General features: G+C 48.9%; 1 protein-coding gene across 1 annotated transcript; it reads right to left on the bottom strand.

Annotated features, from left to right (window-relative positions):
* Positions 1 to 5,324: 5,324 nt before the first annotated feature.
* TEKT3 (tektin 3) lies at positions 5,325 to 10,549 on the bottom strand. Its single transcript, XM_065735597.1, has 7 exons — positions 9,971 to 10,549; positions 9,390 to 9,473; positions 8,125 to 8,195; positions 7,508 to 7,651; positions 6,178 to 6,400; positions 5,883 to 6,037; positions 5,325 to 5,541 (listed from the first exon to the last, which is right to left on the bottom strand). Exons 1-7 carry the CDS (start codon positions 10,547 to 10,549, stop codon positions 5,325 to 5,327), a joined length of 1,473 nt encoding a protein of 490 aa, XP_065591669.1.
* Positions 10,550 to 20,728: the final 10,179 nt, after the last annotated feature.

Here is a 20,728-nt window from a genome sequence, read left to right as displayed (position 1 = left end):
GGGAAATGAAGCCTGTTTTGGCTGTGAGTTGCAGATGAGAATCTGTCGAGGGAGCCCAAAGAGAAGTGCCCTCTGATCCTGGAGAGGTGCATCATCCAAACAGAGTGGGGCACTGAGAAGCCATCGTGTGTGTGTACGGTTGTGTCAGCTCAGGACAGGGGGCCTGGAATGCTTCAGGCAAGTCAAGATTCACCACTGTCTGCAGGGGAAGATGTAGGGTTAAAGGGTTTTATAACAGTGGGAGAAAAATCGGAACATTTTCTATGGGATCATTTAAGCTGTCGCAGTGCTTCAGTTTCTAGAGTAAGGTGATGGAAATTTAGGAAGGGAATTGTTTGCCATATGGCATTAGGAGGCTCAGATGCAAACAAGGGGCTGTGGGGCTGGGTGCAAGCCTCCCTGGGCTGCAGCCATGGCATCACCAGGACCACACAACACAGGCTCTGCCGTCAGCCTGGTGTATATGTGCACCTCATTCCCTGCTGCCTGCCACTGCCAGGTGGATGGGAATGAGTCTTTTCCAACTACACAAAAAGACCAGACTTCCTCTGAATGTCTTCTCATGGATGGAGGTCTCCAATCCCAGGTCATCACAATTTCAGGGAGTGGCTTCTTGCTCCCTGCCCTGCTGATTAAGACCACGAGCAATGAAGGATTTGAAAGGAAAAAGGAAAGGGCGGAAATCTGTGCTGCCCTCAGGGAGCCCTGGGATGAGGAAAGGAATTCTGTTGTGCAGGAGGTGAAATAAAGAGAGCAGTAGACACCGATGTGCACTAACACAGACACACGCAGACAAGGAAAGTGCCAAAAAAAATGGTGGTTTTCACTTTTTCTAGCAAAGCTGGTGGAATGGCTGTTCAGAAAGCCATTTCAAGCAAGAACAAATGTGAGGGAAGACAGGCGTTTATGTTCAGTGAGCTTCTAAGATGAGAAATAATACATCTTGGAGACATTTTCTTACTCTTCCTGAGGTTTGTTTTCCACCAAACCAAAAAGAATTTGTAAAATATTCCAGTCCTGCCAACTCTGCATTTGTGCCCCCAAACCAACTTTGTCCAACTCTTTTCTTCAGCTCCAAGCCAGCTGTCATCGCTGATAGAGGCAGGCTGAAGTCACTGGAGAAATTTCCATTGGCCTCAATGAAACCAAAATTCACTCACTGACTCCAAAAGAAAAAAGACACATCCGTGGTCCCCAGCTGGGATGTGCCTGTGTGCCAAAACATACTCAGACTCTTTTAGAAGTTGTGATATGTGCTCAACTGCTGCGTGCTGACAACGTGCAAAAGGAGCTAGCCCTCTTGAGCTCCTATTGAGTCTGCAGAGGATGTCATAGAGTCATGGAATAGTTTGGACTGGAAGGGACTCAAAGATCATCTAGTTCCCATAGGGATCTAAACCAGCTCCAAGCCACCTTTTTGCCCAGGTTATTGAGTTCTACACTCTTAGCTCCAGCAGTGCTGGGACTGGTGATCTCTTTTCCCAGGATGTCCGTGGCATTGGTTGCTTTGAGTGACGCCCCGTGCCCTGCAGTTCCCTGCTGGGGATAAGCAGATGCCAAGAGGCTGCACGAGCAAAAAGAATGGCTGGAACGAGATCACACGAAACAAGTCCACTGGGGGGCTGTTAGATTCAAGGACAGCACTGGCAGCTTGGGAAGTTCTTGACACACAAATGGCTGGAAGCTGGGAAAGTGGACTGGGGAAGTATCATGGGATGCTTCTTCTGTGCTTCTGTCTGAGCTGCTCCAGTTGGCTCTGGCAGAAGCTGAATCTGGGGCTTATGGACTTTGGTCTGAGCCAGCACAGCCATCCCTGTGGTTCTGCACTGCCCAAATCTTTAAAAGTTTAGCTCAATTTTTCTCCTTTTTTTTTTTGTTTTTCTTTTTTTTTTCACAATAGTGATGAGCTGTTTTATCATAACACCGAAGCTGTTTTGGGAATTCTCTCCCCAGAGCATTTCCGTGTTTGTTGTGCAACACACTGCTTTTTGGCAAGCTTTCCTCTCACCCTAATTCATCTCAGACCATTCACTGATTCTCATTTTCCTAGGCAGCAGAAGCAGCCAAGCCTCCTTTTTGAACAGTTCTTGATAGCCTTGACCATTCCTTGGGTCTGGGAAGGGCACAAAACTTGGCTTGCATGAAGCAATGCTCACCTGGTTTTATTCCTTTATTTTCTTTGCTCCAGACAGTAGACAATTAGTTTGCAAACCCAACTCTGCAGAGTTTATCGGGATGATAGGAGAGAGGGTGGGAATATGTCTGTGGGATGCAAAGGCATTTCTACAAATCAACTTCCTCAGCAACTTGGCTGATAAAAACGAGCAATAAAAGGGTAATAACCAGCAATAAAAGCAGGCGTGTCCTCCTGCAGAGTGAAGGCATTTGCAGAAAGGAAACATCCAATCAATGCAGAAAGACAGCAGAGGCAGGCAGGAAGGGCAGCATTATCTAAATGTGAATTATGGAAGCAAATCACTTAATGGTACAAATGCAAAGGCATTGAGATTTCGGGTACAGGAGGGCAGGGCAGTGATTTAACACACCCAGTGTGCGCCAACAAGAGAGAATGTTGGGTTGCAACCCCAAAAAAGACTCCTCATGAGGAGAAAAATCCATCTCAGTGAACACAGGGATTGCACAAGACCTTGTTGCAGGCCATGCATCCATTGGAATTTCACCCCAAAAACTCACCCTACCAGACCCGTTATGCAGGTGTTTAGGGGCAGAGCTGGCTCCTGGCATGGCACGAGCATAGGACATGCTGTGATAGATGACTGTGAGGATTTTAGTGTCAGCTGCCAGAAGTAGTAATACGGATATTGTCAACTTATGGGAAACTGATGCGGAGGGTCTGAAAACCATTCCGGGAGCTGGGAGTCCTCTGATGTCTGGGAAACGTGCTGGGAAGTGGAAAGTATTTGTGAAAGAAGTGAGGCTGCAACCAAAATTCCTCTGGTTGTGTCTGAAATAGAAGGAATCACATTGCCAATACTGTGTAAAGAAACATCAGGAGGGTAGGACACCAGGAGCAAATGTAGTTGGAAAATTGTGGTGCCATATGAATGCTGTCACTTAGGAGAAAGCCTCAAAGGAAGTGGGCTGGTGGGAAAGATGAGGGACTGGGGTGCTCCAAAAGCAGCCCAAGAGGAGACTTTACATGCAGTGTTCTTGTGGTAAAACAAACAGGGCTCTGATTTGGCTTCCCAACAACAGAGCAGCCAAAATCACCAGGATCTGTGAAATTCTTAAGAAACACAGGGAGAGTAACAGCACAAATCAGACAACATGAAGGTTAGTGTGAAAGGTAATAAAATCCAGAAGTCACAAAGGGTTCATCACGCCATTGACTGATGTGGGGGACTGTGGTAACAGCAGAAAGGGCAGTGCAGGGAGTACTACGGTGATTCAGGGGTGTCCATGGAGCAACCAGAGCTGGAACAGCCATGGGGGCTTCTTTCTGGCCCTGTGCTGTGAAAGACAGCCATCTGGGAGATGTGAGACGAGAAAAGATGTTCTCAGCTCCCAAAAGCCTCCGAGCTGGACGAGGAGATTCATGGTTGTGACTCCTGAGGCAGGAGAATGGACTTGAACTGGTTTGGGATCTTTGGTCCCTAATGGCTTTAAGCTGAACTCAGCTCTACTTAAGTTGTACAAATGGGATGCCAGTGGCTTCCAGAAGTTCAGAATAACTGCAAGCATGTAGAGGCACCATCTAGCAGAAGGATAAGACAAGACACAGCCTGAAAACCAACTCATGACCAACTTCCCAACAGGATCTTAAAAAAAAACCCAGAACGCATGGGTATCATTTAACCCCTCTGGGTCCTTCAACATGATCATTAGGGTTGGAAAGATCAGTAAGACCATCCAGTCCAACCATCAGCCCTTGCCTGTTCCTGCTCTAGGCCACATCCCTCAGTGCCACATCTCCACATTTCTCAAACACCTCCAGGTGACACCACTACCTCTGTAGGCTGCTGTGCCAATACCCATCAGGTATCATCAGTTACATCATACCAGGTACATCACACAACAGTTGGACTTTTGCCTTGAAAATCACTTGTAAGAGTAGGATGAAAAGCACCAAGGAGCAAGACTTCCCCACTTCATCATCTCTCAGCCCACCTGAGCACCAAATAACCAGAGTGCCATGCAGAAAGCAGCAACCCAGGTCACCTGCAAAGGGCTGAGCACATACAGACTCAGCAGGTGCCCACATACCCCAACGATGGGCTTTGAAGCTCTTGGGTTGTGATTAGGGCTGCGAGGCAGCCCAGCATGAGCACCACCTCTGCTCCTGGTTTGTGGCCACTGTTTTATTTCTACTACTTACAATAAAGGTGCAAAGCCGACAGTGCTGCGTGAGCAATGTGCCAAGGGACTTCCCTGGGGTGCTCGCGCTCCAGCAAGGCTGGAAGAAAACCCTTTCCCCTGGCCAAGCTGCCAAACATGCCGATGGAGAGACTCTTGGCCGGTGAACTTGCTGCTGATGATGTTTAATGATCACTCAGCACTTGGGGGAGATGTGGTTTGTTTCCCGTCTGGCTGACACCAGCTGTGCATAAATCCAGATCCTCACTTCTGTCTGCTCAGGACGTGTGTCCTCAGGGACATGGAGAGCATCAAGACTGGGGCTGGAAGAGAAACTTTTGTTTCTACCCCAATCAGCAGCTGAGTATGTTTGTTTGTTTGTTTGTTTGTTTTAAGATAATGAGGAGCTGAGCCCCAATGGTTTTTGTGGAGGCAAAGGTTCCACATGAAGAACTTGGAGTTTCGGTGATCCTATCAACCAACCAAAAACCAAATCTTAAAATAGGAACCAATTCGTACTCAACAAAATGAAAACTGGCACATTTTCCTCAGTTAGCTGCTCAGAAATACTTCCTTCTTTCAAAATCCCTGTGCTGACATTTGAGACTGCAGTTAGAATTTTTCAAAAGGAAAAATAATTTATCATCAGAAAACAGCTTAAAACGCAACTTTTCCTGCTTATGAAGAGAATATACTGCAGTGCTTCTCAGGATGGTTTGTGCTTCTGATGCACTTTCAGAAATACACTATGGGTGTCAACACCTAATTGACAGCGTCACTTCCCCCTGTGCTTTTCCATAGACAGATGTGGGAGGAGGAAGACCTGAGTTTGCTTCTCCTAAAATCACGGACTGAAAGGAGGGGAGAAAAATAATCCAGTGGTCCATGTAATGCACAAAGCAAACATTTAATTTATTCTCAGGACTTTTGTCAGTAAGAGTGGACATGGATGTTTGAGTCCTAGCAAAGCTGAGAACATCCCCTGTGGAGGGATGGGAGCTGCTCCCAGCTTAGACAAAGCCCAGCAGCCGCATGGTGCAGGGGAAGCTTCTGCGCATCCCCATGCACTTTTCCTGGTCGATGAAGAGGGAGTTGGCTTTGACTGCCAGGTCATGTTCCAGGACAGACTTGGCCCGCACCAGTGCCTGCAGCGTGCCCTCAGCATCCCTCAGTCGCTGCTGCAGGGTATGGATGGTCTCATCAAGCTCATGGACTTCATTGACGAGGCTGGAAAACAGCAAGAAACCCCGTCAAGTATGGAAGAAGAAGGACTTCCCCCTTGGCCTTGTTGACTGAGCTCCCAGTTTCTGGCAGCTGTGTATGGAAAGCGAGGCTGGGAGCTCAGCCTGTCCTTGCAGCACTGGGGCAGCTGCTGGGGACATCACAGTCCCAGCTTCTCCTCCTGTGAGTGATACTCATTTCCCCACAGCCAGCAGCTGGGATGCTTGCTCAGTGCTTTCTAGCATACCAGGGCACTTAAAGGACTATACAGCAAGAAGGGCCACCATCAGTTTTGCCACCCAGTAGTGTTTTGAGAGCCCCCGTGGTGACTCCGTGCTCCCACTCACCGCAGTTGGGCACTGTCCCGGCACAGCTCCACGTTGGGTCTCCGTGTACGCTCATCCAAACGGGTCTGAGCCACTTTCAGTGGAGGCACTTTTTCCCTAATGGCTTTACGAATGCTTTCTATGTTCATCTCAGTATGGAAGATTTCCTTCAGCGTCTACAGAAGAACCAAGTTTGTAAATTAAAGATTATATTCATAAATAACAGTGTCATGCCCCATTTCTGGTTGAGGCCAGGCCTGCAGGGAGGCTCTCTTTCTTGGGATGCAGTGCACCAAAAGGGAAGGGCTGGTGCTACCTTGGCCAGGTGGATCTGGAACTTGCTCTTGGCTTCGGCGGTCTCGGCAATGCGGTTGGTGAAGGCGACATTGACGGAGTTGAACTGGTTCCACATCTCATTGGCAGTCACCACCAGCAGGTTCTCAATGTCCTCCCGCAGCTTGGCCGAGGCCACCCGCTCACTCTGGGAGCGCAGGATGTTGTCATCCGTGAACTTGGCCCACGAGTCCGGCACTGAGATGCTGCCGGAGAGAGGAGAGGCTGAGTTGGCTGCACACTGGCATGGGCAGGCATGGATCCCACCAGGTTGGCTCAAACGCAGCCTTCCCAGGATCCACACTCTTTGACCACTTGAAAGCGAAACATCTGGACACCATTTGTTCAGCACAGCTTATCAGAGGCTGACGCGTCCATGGCAACATTTGCGGCAATTATGAAGGCTCAGACAAACAATTGATTCCCACGGAAAAATGGAGATTCTAATCAGACCTCATATTTACGTGTTAACGGTGTTCAAGTGCAGAGTCATTCACAGCTCCGTGACAACACACAGACTGCAGCCAATGCATTTTGCTAGTAACTTATCCCAGTTTCACACAAAAGCCAACATTAGATAATACAGATTCCCTGTCTGTGTGCTCGGGATGGAGTTCACCCCATGCAGCATCCAGAACAAGGTCAACAAAAGCCCCAAATACCACATAAGCTCCATGTACAACGTGCTGATCCTCTACACATTTTACTCCCTCTGAATTTCAGCATCAATCCTTCGCCATTCGTTTGCTTGTCTAAATATCTGAGCCCCACTGTGAAGAATTATTCAAACACAAGAAAAACTGAATTGCTCCATCCCAGCCCGTGAACCACATGTGTCTGCGTGTGGAGCAGATTTATTCCTCGAGCCCTTTGCTGCTTGCAGCGTATCTCTGCTTTCGGTCATCGTTCATTTACTGCAGAGCCAAAGCCGAATTCCTGGCATCCAAGAGCAGCTGAACTCCGTCCCAGCACCATGCTCTCTCCCTTTATCTTCAAGGCCATCCGGGCTCCCTGCCAGCACTCTGCAGGCAGGGTGAGCCCCTAGACCTTACGTCAATGTGGAGCACTCGGGCAAGCACTGACACATCTCCCAAAATATGCATGGACCTAATGGGCTGTGTCGAGGTGCTGCGCTGAATTCATTGTCAGGCTGACCTCTGAACCCTGATATAATATTTAATTCAGTGGAGCCCACTGCATTTTGCTTTTCCCCCCTTCATCATCCCTGCTGCTTGAGAAGTGATGGGTGTGCCATGCCGTGGCCATCGGGCTGGGGACAGCCAGTGCTTTGCCGTCGTTCCCCAGGGACTCACGTGGCATCGATGTGCTCCACGCCGCGGTAATAGCTGATGCCTTCGGAGGTGTTGCTTATGTTGTGGCACTTGCCATCGATGTGGTGGGCTGTCTGCTTGTCAGCCAGATCCTTCTCCATCTCGTGCTGGGCTGCTCTGTTGGATCTGCAGTGTGGGATGGCAGCTGTCAGTGGAGCTGCTAGGGTGGGATGGCTTCCCCAGGGCTGCTCTTGGAAGCCTATGAGGTTTCCATAGCTGCAGGATGGGCAGAGGACTGGGGTCTGCTGCGAGTTTATGTTAGAAAGTGACTCATATTCAATATTAGGAAAAAATTCTTCTCAGAAATGCAGTGATGCAGTGGCACAGGCTGCCTGGGGAGGTGGGGATGTCACCGTCCCTACAAATGTTCCAGAACTGTGCAGATGTGGCACAGAGGGACGTGCTTTGGTGGGCATAGTGGGCGTGGGTTGGGGCTGGACTTGATGGCTTTAGAGGGACTTGATGACCTTTGAGATCTTTCCCTTAATTAAGTCATAGAATCATAATTAATTAAGTCATAGAATCATAAAATCATTAAGTCTTAATGATTTTATGATTCTATGACTTCATCCCTGTGTCGTGGGCTGGGGGCACCTTACATGAGCTGGGCTTTGGCTTTGTCCAGGTAGCGCTTCATCCTCTCCTGGCATGACCTGATGATATCCACCTCCTGGGTAAGGGACAAAGCGTGAACCCATCACTGTCCACATTCAATGGTCTCAGTCACACATACCCACTTGGGCCTCCAATCTCAGTGCAGTGACCCAGTGCAGGGATAGGAGCATGCCATGGCCACAGGTGAAGCCTGTGCACTGACTTGCAGGGAGTGACCAAGCATTTTTTCATCTTGACATCTATGCCAAGCGACGGTTAGTGCCACCATATGGCATCAGGGCCAGATCTTGACCTGCTCTGAGTGGTGACCTGGATTAACTATACATCTCCACCCCCATTTAGGTCCTGCACTGTTTGCTCCCTATGTTTTCTTCCCCAGAAATCCTATACAAACAGAGTGAGAAGAGAGACACTTTGCTTTGGGGTAAATTCCCAGCCATTCCTAAGAATAAGGCTGGAGGAAGGCATGTATTGACTTCAGCACACCTCCACCACATTTGTGCAGCCACAATTACTGGAGGCAGTGATTAGTGCTCCCAAACCACTGATGTTTACACCCTTTCTCTGCAACAAACATCTGAAAAGCATGGCCTAAACTTGTCTTCAGTGTTTGCAATCCAGGCTGCCATTATGAAGATGCCAACTCTGATTTTTTTTTCCCTAGAATCTCATGACTTTTAAGGCAGTCTGCTTATTTCTTAGGGCCTGACTCATAAGAAAAAGTCTTCTCATTGGAGCAGTGGCTTCAAAGTCCCAGGGGCTGCCACTTCTTTCCCAGCATCACGAGGGCCTTGCAGTGATTGTACCCTGGGTTAGGGTCCTATTTTCTGGACCAGCTCTCATCTTGTTTGCTTTTTATTCATAATTCCAAGCAAGCTATGTAAAGGCAGGCAGGAGGGCACGTTTTTATGATTTCTATAAAATGCACTGCCTAAGTACACAGAGAAGCAGTCCAACTGCAGCAGAGCAGAGCAAAGCTGGGGGTAGATGTAATATCTTTTCTTAAATTGACTAATAGTTTTGCAAAAAGCAGACAAGCTGTTGGGCACACGTTGCTGTTTTAAGGGGACCAAGGACCCCCCTATGTGCTACAACAGGTCTTCAGCTAACAGGGAAAATCTTATCACAAAATGGCTGATGGAAATGCCATCTCCTAGCCCAGGGTTTGAAGCATTTTGTGCCCAAGAGCCAACTTTGGGACAAGGCTGCAAGACCTGCTTAGGGCAGAAGGTGCTTTAGCCAGACTCACCTTGAAGAGCTGTTTCTCCACACAGTCATGGACTAGGTCAATGTCCATCCTCTTCTCCCGATGAAGCAAGCATTCCTGACTGACCTGTTGGGGACACAGAAGACTGCATGGATGGGGCTCCCTTGGAGGGTGGTCCCCACTTTAAATCATGGAAGAGAAAAGATATTACAGATGAACACAGAGAAGAAAAATGTGTGCAGGGCAGGGCTTGGCTGGCAATGAGTGTCCAAGCTGCAATGTCAGCATTGAATCCTATAAGCAAGCATGGCCCCACAGCTGGATATGGAGACCTGCATCAAACTGAACGCTGACATCACCCAATTCTCATAGCAAGACATGGGCTTTCCCATCCCAATCTGAGATTTTGGATATACAGCTTATAAAAATATTTGGTTTAGCAAATAGTGTTCTGATGCGCTCAGCATGCGCTGATAGAGACTGTAAGCAGATGGCGAGGGGCCTGTTTATGGCTAACTTAACTAATGGTCTCTTAGTAAAAACTTTCTGGACATTACAGAACTCCAATGAAACTTAATGAGGCGTTTGAATGACTGCACATGTTCCAGCAGTGCAGGGCTCACCTGCAGAGGGGCCTCTGTCTCTGCCAAGGCTCTTTCCAGTCGCTTCTTCACGTCCGTGAGCGTGTTGGTCTCCCCGATCATCTCATCCAGCTCATGGCGCAGCTCCAACTTCCAGAACTCAATGTCGTTGACACGTTTTCCCAGGTTCTTGGTGCTCTCCATTTGGGTTTTCTTCGTCTGCTGGTGTTTGTCCTGGATCAGGAGGGAGGTGTCGACCCTGAGGCTCTCCGAGTTTTGCCGTGAGGTCTCTGACTCCCTGCAGTTGGTCATGTTGGAGTGGTACCAGTCATCCGGGCTGTAGCGGGTGGAGAGGGATGTCCTGTTGTACATGACTGGGAACACCCTGCCGGGGGCCCAACCGTGGGCGCTGCTGGAGAAGGAAGCCAAGGTGGGATTGTTGGTAGCTGTCCTGTAGTAAGATCTGGGCAGCCAGGGCAGGTTGAATGTCGGGAGCAAGGGGTAATAGGGGAAACGGTTCCTGTAGGTGGAAGTCATGCTGCTGATGGCAGGCAGGAGGTTGGTGGGGGTCGATCGCTGGTGGGTGTGAATTGCTGATAAGGGTGAGCCAACAAGCTCCATGGGCACTGCTGTCTGGGTCTGGGTCCTGCACAGCAAGGAGGCAGAGGAAAAGGATCTCACTTCTTGCACCAAAACGTGCAATTTGTAACGCAAACAGCCACACACAGCAGCCATGCAGTGCCCACGCAGGCTTCGACCTCTCAAAAGCAAATCCCTTCAGACAGCATCCCAAGCATTTGTATATACAGGGATCTGGCTTAGTTGTTAATACTGAGTGTCAGGACTTGAGAAGCAGAGAGAAACAAATCATGGCACTAAGGAGAATGACAGATATTATGCCTTCATTTTCCTTCAGTCTGTCATTCCAATGAAATTGGATTCTCTGCTGTTCCTCTGTTTCTTTTGGCCAGCATATCTGCTGAGCTTACAGTGCTCCAGATGTGATTTTCTCTTTGAAAGTTCCATTGCCAGCCTGATAGCTGTGTCCCTGTGGACATGCAACTGCTACCAACCCAGTGTGATCTGTGGGCAAAGGGCTCCGTCCTCATCCCTGCACTGGCATCAAATGCTCAAGCAAGGACCTGCAGGTGAGCTGAGCTGCAGGACAACACCCAAATCTGAAAAAAACCCACACCTATTTCACCCTAAAGGCAGAGCTATCTCTGCCTTTTGACTTGCAGAGGAAGAAATGGGGCGTTCTTATGCAATGAACTCACTTTTAATCTTGAACAGTGATGCTTGAATTGATGTAAGCAATCATCTGAAGGGTTAGTAGTTCCTCTTGCACTACTCTGATCAGTTTGCTTCTGAAGGCAAGCTGAGAGAGGCTGGCTTGTATTTAAAATCATAACATCTTTGGGAAAGAGGGGGGTTTTTCACTTTCAGTCACTTTGCAACAAAGGGAACCTCTACAAAGGGCAAGGTCAGCAAGAACTCATCATTTCCTACCCAAAAGCTTAAAAAGAGGCGGATGTGAGACATAGGGACATCAGATCCTGTACCCTGAGGGCAATGCCAGTCTGCTTGCAGCAGGTGAAGCTTTGTCTTTGGTGCCTGTAAGGGTTTGGTGCGTTCAGGTGAACGCTGTCTCAAAATGCAGCACCCGCAGATTTAGCAAAAGTACAGCTGCAAACACAAAGCCAGCCTGGCAGAACTGAGGGTGGAATGTCCTAGCTCAGGCCCAACAAAAACCTCAGAGCGTGACTGGTCCCACAAGCAGTCCCTTCAGCCCTCTGTCCCTGCTGGAGACACCCAGCCCCAGCTGTATGTGAGACACAGGGAGCAGGAGATGACTTGCCTGGTTACCACATCTGCAGGCAAATTATTGTCTTTTCAGTTACTGACATCTTTAGAAAGAGTGAAAGAAACCCCTTGGAAATGGATCAGTTACCACCTGAAATAAGTGCTCCTCCCTCCCTTTGGGATAAAACATCCCCAGGTGACACTTTCTGTCACTTTGAACACAGATGTCCCCACCACCCGAGCACACCCTTTGTGAGTATGAGAGATATCATCCACACAGAGAGCGGGATGGGGTTATGAGAAATTTAGCCTTCTAGCCCCCCACCCCGCTCCCATTTAAAGCATATGCTCACCCTCAGCTGCTTGGGTGGGTGCTCAGGGGGTTTCTGGGGCTGTCCTTCACTCCTTCTCTGTCAGACTCAGTGGCAGCAGCGCTGGGTGAGCAGCCTTCCCAGCACGCAGCTGCCCCGGTGGCACAGCACCAGGACAGTGTTGCTATGGCCACTGAGTTCCTCACAACTGAATTCTGGGGAACAGTTGCCATGGCAACCTGGTAACGGCGACAGCGCTGCCTGGTGGCGGTGCTCTGAATGGGCATCATAATGCCTGCCCTGGCAACCGTCTGCCATCTCTGGGCAAGTTGGTATTGACCAAATAACCACTGGGCAACCCAGTGCTCTTGATGGGCAACCTACTGCTGCCCCTGGGCAGCTTGGTACTGAACCTGAGCCAATCACTGCTGGTCCTGGCCTACCTGGTGCCCCAGGCAGCTCAGGACAACCTAAGTTGGACAACCTAAGAGCTCTGGATGGACAACACAGTGCCAGCCCTGGGCAATGGAGTGACTTTACTGGGCAATTTAGTCCCACTGCTGGGCAAGCCATTGCCCTCAGTTGACAGGCCAGTGCTGTCCTTGGGCATCCTACTGCCACCCATGTGCTGTCCAGTGCCACTCTTGGACAGACCGTGCCTTCACTGGATAATACAATGCCAGTGCTGGTGCTCATGGGCCAGCCCTGTGTCATGCTTTTATCAGAGGAAGCCTTTTCTGCTGCTCTGTCCCACTGCTTCAGACAAGCTGTCAGCAACGTAGATGATTCAGGCTGAAGCTTTTGTCTTTTCTTCTCCTTTTTATTCAGTTTCTCCTCATTTTCCCACCAATCTCAGCATTAGACAGAGACTGTACCAAAATGCTTTATGATTTCTCGTGGGCAGAAAGCCTCGCCAAAGGCCTGACGTCATAAATAAATCCATCCAACTGCTTTGTGTATACAAAGTTCAGCACGCTTTGATTTCACTTTAAACACACGTCTTGCTTTAGCCGGGTGAAGAATCAACTTCATCAAACTGAAATAAAAGCTGAGCACAAAAGCTGCTTTTCTACAGCTGCACCAGAAAGAGTAACCCCAAGGACAGCAAGGCTCCTTCGGCTCAGCAGGGGCACACACAGCCTAGAACAACCCCAAATCCATCCCCACTGCATGCCCTGCGGGTCAGTCACTGTGGGAGGGATGCCTTTGGTTGCTGTAGGCCACCACACTGCCTTTGGGGCTTTTACTGAATTTGAGCAATAATAATAAAATGGTGTTGTCATTAGATGGTGAAGCATGTGGGGAAGGAGCTCCCTAAGGAATGACAGCAAACAGGCAAAAATCACTGAGGCACTGCTGCTGGTTCTGGTGGAGCACCCCCAGTTTTGATGGACATGTGAGAGCATCGTTTGTCCCAAAGCTGTGACCATTTTAGCTCAGAACCAGAACAGAAAATGAGGGTGGAAGTGTGAAGCTGACACTGAGCAGTGGTCCCAGCCCAGGTTCAGCTGAGTGAACTGGAATTACAGGGGGCACATTCAGAATGAATCGGAGTTGTAGAATGGCTTGGGTTGGAAGGAACTTGAAGATCTTGGAGCTCCAGCCCCCTGACGTGAGCTAGGTTAGATACCCAAGTACAAAATCTACTGCCAGAAGCTGACAATCTTTCTGTCACAGCTCTACATTCCAAATACAAATCAACATAGCACTAGGCTGGGATCAGAAGCTGCCCTTCTGAAAATAACCAGATCCAGATTTGTTATAGCATCTGTCAAAGGCTACACAGCATTGCCCAATGCTTGGCACTGCTTTGGGTGCTTCTCTCTCTCCTTCACTGTGTCTGCCTGAAAGAGGTCTATTGTCTACAAATACTTTACCAAAGACACATCAGTTCATCAAGAATTAAGAAATAAATAGAGCAGGTGTGGTGTGTGCTGTGCTGTCATGCTGAAGGGATGCTCCACCTGGCCCAGGGCTATTTCAGGAGCCCAACAGGTTTCAAGATCTGATCTATTTGTGAAAGCAAGGCTGGCTTCTAAGGACAAGCTGCAGCCCACAGCTCCTGCTCTTGCACTTCCCAGGGTTCTGCTGGGATTCAGATCCAGTGAAAACTCTGTTTGAGCATAAAAGATGGAGGACCAAGGGCTCTCAAGATGAGGCCTGGGATGCTTTGCTCTCTGCACAAGGTCACTGCGAAAATGTGGCTCTGGCCATCACCAAACCTCTTGCTGCTGTGCCAGAGGTGGGACCTGCAGGACGAGGGCTGCAGATCGAACACCTGAAGGATATAGAAGGGAGGCTGAGCAGCTGGGCAATGAAAAATATGGCTCTGGGCTTGCACAGAAACTGGAGATCATATGGGGTTCATCACCCTTCCTCCACCAGAGGAGCCCACATCCTTCCCCTATGCTTAGAGAAACCTCTCTGCTCTCTACAGGTGTACAGTGAACTCCAGCAAGGCAACTGTCCTCCCTTAGGTAAGGGGTGGTGCCAAACTCAAATCTGTGGCTAATTGCAGCTCCTTTTAGTCACTTAGTTGATTTCCTTAAACAGCTACAAAAATGTGGTCCCGACAGGACCAGAGTCCTCTCCCTTGGTCTATTTTAAAGCAGGATGAACTCTGCAACAACAACAAACCTGTTAATGCTGTGGTGCAGGTGACCCTCATAGGGAAGCCTTGAGAAAACATCTTGCGTGTACGTGCAGACCCATCAGGCATTCTCACACAGGATCTATTCATAGAAAAATTGCTAAAAACGTGTGTTATGAAACCTTTTCTTGCTCTGAGGTGGACGCCTGCTGTACATACCTTGCTGCTTTGTCAGAGGCATGGGCAATAAACCAAATACTTTGCACAAATCGGTGGCAATGATGTGAGAGATTCGTTTCTTATCTATGCACTTTGTGTGCACTTTGACACGTTTCAGAGGGGTTAGTGATTGCTTTCCCACAACCTACATTTTTTGCCAGAGTTCCCACCTCCTTTTCCACCCTGACTTTCAGCTTAGCAAGACCCTGACCTTCCTACCAAGAAAGTCAAACTGTACCTCTGCAGCAACCACAGCTGAACAAGGACAGGCTGGAGTAAGGACCCAAAACAAAACCTCAGGCCCTGTCCTGCCTTGCTGATTGCCCTGCATTGTCCTGGTGCCCTTGTCCCACTGGGGTGAGCATGTCCCACTTGCAGCACTCCTGGAAGACAAGTCATGGTGTTTGTCAGATGCACCAAAGAAAGGAATGAGTTATACCAACAAGATACACTCTGTGGAGATCCTAATGCCACTGAGGACGAAGTGACAACACTCAGGGTGTACAACAAGAGCTCCTTTCTCCCAGCTTGACCCACAGGGACAGCTTGAGCAGGAGTTACCTCACCTGGGTTTATGCATTGCAACTTAAAAATAATTTTCCTTTGTGCTCAGTGGGAAGAAAGAGACATCTTCAGAGCCACCATCTGAACTGCCCTAGGTGCTTCTTAAGGGTTAGAAGTGTAAGGAAGGCACATTTCTCCCACATCTCAGAAGTAGTACAAGAATCAGACCCCTAACTGAGGCAAGGTGGGTGAAACCCACTCTCCCAGATGAAAGCCACTTCGTCCCCTTGGGCTTTCAGCAGGGCTGGAAGCTAACCTCAAAGTTCTGCTTTCTAAAGGCATGGAAAATTGCCTCTTTCAAAGAGAGGAGCTGATCAAGATTAGCAGGCAGACTGGTCAATTAATTATTTAGTTTAACCGTAGCAGCACATCAGTGAGCTTTCCAAACAATGACAGTGGCATGAATAAATCATTACAAATCCCTCCCTGAGCTCTCGGGATGAGTCACAACCACCAAACTGCAGCTTCTTTCCCACAAGGTTGGGGTGCAGATAGCTCATGTCCTCACAGATCTTTCCTCCTGTAAAACCTTAATGGTTTTACTGGGGTTGTTCTCAGCAGTGCCCATGTTGCTGTAGGAAATTAAAGAGGAATATTTGTGGGAAATCACATTTTGAGTTGGCCATTTGGCTATGTCATTGGCATACAGAGTATGCCATGGGAAACCATATAGGTTTTTTTGTGCAGCTCATGCCAATGGGCAGCCCTGGATTTGCCCAAGGTGCATCTGTCAGCACCCTAGGGCTGGTTGTTTTGGAGAAACCTGGCAGAAACCACTGGGCACCAAGCTCGCCATGGCTGATGGAGGGTGAGGAACTGAGATGAGTTCTGCTGCTCTACATTTGCCTTGAAGCATCCCATCCATGAAGGCATTTAACCATGTGCTGTTCATTAACATCACCACCAGCCCCAGCATTTCAGCACAATTTAAACACAAACCTAAAATTAAGCCCCAAGCATCTGAGATCTGCTGAGTGGAAATAGATGGCTGGTGTGATTAATGCTAGGCACATGCTTTTGTGCTTAGCTGCAGTGAGTTATTGGTGGCTTCTCCATGCTTATACACTCTCTTCATTTCTGAGCCAGATGTGAAAGCAATTAGCACAACGGGAAGGCTATCTTTAAGCATGTGGGCTTTTTATAGGTTCATGTTTATTTTTGGACCTACTTTCTTAAGGTGAGCCTTGGCAGGCTGTTCAAGGACTGGTTCATGTCATTGGCTATTGTTTAAAGCTTTTTATTGCTTTGGCGAGGCTTTGGGTTGGAAAGGGGAGGGAGAATTTTTGCATTTCTTTTTCTGTTGTCATATTCAGGCTCCTGTTTAACAGAGAAAGGATCACTGAGTCTCCAGAGCTGATGGGAGCGACCTCAGGTTCTGCCTGCTCAGGAAATGGTGAGGGCTGAAGGCAGTCCCACTGTGGAAGTGCCCAGAAAGCTCTGCTCCTCCAGCAGCAATCCCCAGCACTGAAATGCTGGCTGTGTGCAGGCAGCAAGAAGATTTCCACCAGCCCACCCCACATCCCCCATCTCGTGCCCTCTGCCTCACTGGGCTCTGGGTGTACTTGGCTGCAGAGGTGACAAATTCTCAGGGTTGCCTGCCCTTTGCCATCCACACTTCCCCCCACCCCCAAGACCTCCCATGGCCACAGCCAGAGCTCAGCAGTGCAGACACAAGTTGCTGTTACTTGGATTTTCCAGCTGCCCCCGGTCCATGCCTGATTTTAGCACTTCCTCAGAGCTCACCTGTAGTGAATTCTGCTGCAGCGAAGCAGTAATCCCATGTGGCTGTTGTTATTCAGTATCTCTTGCTAGCTCAAGGGATTGTCTATCTCCAGAGGAAATTTCCTTTTATCTGATTTGGCCACTGAAAGCTCTGATAAGCGTTAGGCACAGGTAGCTCAAAGCCATGTGTGATGTGCGACGGGAGCTGGTCCACCCAGCTGGTGTTACCCAGTCTAATTGCTGGGTAAGGACACCAACACAGCCAAACTCACTTGGCTGAGCACTGGGCTGGAAGTGGAGCTGGAATCTTCACTTTCTGATAGAAGCACTGCTTACTCTGCTGCTGTGTGCTCCTTTACTACCTGCTCCTACAAGCAGCAAGGGGAGCTTTTCCCTGCTCCCTGCCCCACCGCAGCCGCTCAGCACCATCATTAAGATTTCATTACGTAAATATTTTGCCTGATGCCTCATCTCGTGTTACATGCAATTTCTATCCTTGGAACATCGGGGTCCACTCATGGAGCACAGTCACTGCTGCAGGGCTGAACTGGTGGGCTCTGAATCCCAAAGGTTCTTCCTGAACCCTGAGGATGTTTCACCCAATGTGTGTTGGCACAGAGCACATAAATGCTTTCTGAGTGTGGACACGGAGCGTTAACAGGAACACATCCACCTCCAAGCGCCGCTATGGCCAAGCACATGGACACTGTCCTGCCACCCCTACAGGGTGCTCTGATTCCACCACAGAGCAATGCAAATAGGTAAAACCAGATGAAGGACTAAAAATAACCAGAAAAGATCTGGAACACATCATGAAATACATACTGATGGGTTAAGGGATTTAGCAGTTGCCTTGCTACAGCTCTGCTTTGTGCAGGGCTGGCTGAAGAGCTCACTGGGACATGGCACTTCTATGATCTTCTTTTCCCAAGCACACAGTGCTGTGGGACTGAAAATTAGAGCAGCAGCACCACAGGCTGAAACCCTTTGACTGCTCCAATTCCCCCAATAAACTCCTTGCGGAGTTCACTCCCCATGAATGCCAGCAGTGAAGTTGGAGGCATCCTGGCTGGACCAAACCTTCCAGAGCTGAAATTCTGGCACTACCTTGACTACTTAGCCTGATTTTCGCAACCACAGCTCCAAAGGATCTCAGGTTTTCATCCTGGTGGAGCACATAATTTTCCACGTTATTATTTTTCCCTCTTTCCAGAGCATGCAGTTCAACTCCTGGGGGCTTTCTGTGTTACGTGCAAGCCATCCTTCAGATGTGGGGCTGTGCGGTTTCGCTACACCCAGCCTGGGTTTTACTTGAGGAAAGCCCAAAGTACAGAATGAGCGATGGCCAAACCCAGGGAGTTTTGCATGGTGTCAGGCCAACATTTCTCAAACCCACCTGAATACATAAATCGCTGCTGTTGTAACGCTGGGCTGTAAAAGCAGAGGCTGCTCAGGCACTCACTCGGGCATTTCATGGCAGGGAGTGATTCTTCCGACCTGCTCTATGCCAGGCTGTGCCCCACAGAGGCTTGTCCATGAACTTGGACTGGAGGTGCACAGCTCCTGGTTTCTGGGGTGTGTATGACTTGTGACAATTACACTCCTTTGCCAGTGTTGAAAGAAAGGAAATGAGGGCGGAAGGACCTGCATGAGCTGTCAGATTTATTGCTTTATTAAGGGTTCCGTGAAACTATTTCGTGGCTTTAGGAGAAATACTTAAAGCCACAGTTTCTGGGGTCATAAGGCTATACCAGGAACCCATCTCCTGCTCCAAGACTGCTTTATAAACCTCCTACTTGCTTACAAAAGCATGACAAGGTGACCACAGAAGCAGACCAGTAGGACTCCAAGTGTTCAGGTGGTGCCACCTCACAGCACGAGGGCCCTCCCACAGCCCCGATCCCACCAACACAACCACGGATGCTGCAAGGCTGCCAGTCTGATGTCAGAGCTAGACCCATCACGTAGCAGTGAGGTCTGACCATTTGGGGCCAGCACCTCACACCTCTCCAGCCCTTTTCCTTCCCACACATCCTGCCCCAAGGCAGCGGGGAAGGGCTATTCTTAGAGCTGCCTATTTTGGGACCCGGGCTGGAATGCTGGAATTAAGACCTTTCCTTCCTTTAAGGAAAACAAGCCAAGGGATATTCAGAAAGACTCCATCTGTAGGCCCTACACTCCAGCTGCTGAGCAAAGCAGATTTAGTTGGTAACACCCATTGGGGGACGCAGTGTGCCCATCCCCACCCACAGCCACCCCTGCTGCTCTGGATGCTATTTCTCCTTCCATGCACTGCTGCCCTGGGTTTATTCATTCCCCCTCTCTTGGCAACACTTCACATCAGTCTTGCTTAGATTTAGTAAAATACTTTCCATCAAAACTTTTTTTTTTTTTTTTGAAAGAAAACCACTATCGGACACAATGAAACCTTTTGTGGAGAAGAAAAACATAAAGCAAAACCCGTTCAGCTAACTTAGGAGGCTGTTATTTGAAACCTACAGGTGTTTTCTTCCTCCAAATGTTTCTGGGATGTTGCAAACTGTGGGAGAGCCCCCACAGCTGCTTTGTGCTGCCCCACAGCCTTGCGGCTCCGGCTCTCCTCACAACCATGCTCAGGATGCTGAGAGCAAAGCGCATTTTTCTTCTCAAGGCTTCCCCTATGGCTGCAGGTAGCCTCAGGGCCACATGGTAGATATTCAAAGGTGTCCCAAAAGCCGACATGCTTTTTCCCAAATAAAAGTGCTATAGGATTATAGGGCAGTAGGATTTTATTTAAGCTATGGGAAACCAAGATGTGTTCACCTTGCCTTGTTGGCAAATGCTGGACAAGTCCAAATGTCGTGGTCCTGAGGACCTGGATGGAATAAGCTCACCATCAAATCCAATCACTGAATCACAGAATTGTAGGGGTTGGAAGGGACCTCCAGAGATCACTGAGTCCAACCCACCTGCCAAAGCAGCTCCCTAGACTAGGTTGCACAGGTAGGCATCCAAGCAGTTGGTGGTGAAGCCTTCATTTGACACTGGGCATGCTCCTTGCTCAGTGCCATCACAGAAAGCCATCACAGAAAGCCACTAGGTTGATCAGGCAGGACCCTCTCCCTGCAGTGGCTATCCCATACCTTCCCCTTCTTTTCCACGTGTACTTCAGCTCTTTATTGTTCCTTTCCTTTCTACATATTTCATAAATTATGTACTGCATACATGTGGAATTATACAGACAGTAAAGACAATATATTAAAATTTACAGCCTATATTACACAAAATTAATTTCAGTTACGGAGCAGAAATGAAATATTCTCCCTCTGCCGAAGTTTTAATGCCATCCAAGCAAAACACTGCAACTTCCTTTTTTTGCTGCAGGAAAATGTTGTTGGAGTCAGCACATTTCTGTTCAACTTTAATCAGCCTGATTTTTCTTAGGGAAAATTAGAATCACCGAACAGTTGGGGTCAGAAGGGACCCCTAAAAGCCACCTGGTGCCACCCCCTGCACTGAGCAGGGACACCCACAGCTCCATCAGTGCTCACAGCATCCCCTGGCCTTGTCTGTCTACAGGGATGGGGCACCACCACCTCTCTGGGCAACCTG

This window comes from Cyrtonyx montezumae, unplaced genomic scaffold, assembly GCF_038088225.1.
Source record: "Cyrtonyx montezumae isolate F1298 unplaced genomic scaffold, pur_monq_1.0 scaffold_19, whole genome shotgun sequence".
NCBI classification, from domain to species: domain Eukaryota; kingdom Metazoa; phylum Chordata; class Aves; order Galliformes; family Odontophoridae; genus Cyrtonyx; species Cyrtonyx montezumae.
The sequence above is the reverse complement of the archived record's forward strand: the minus strand, read 5'-3'. Positions and strand labels throughout refer to the sequence as shown.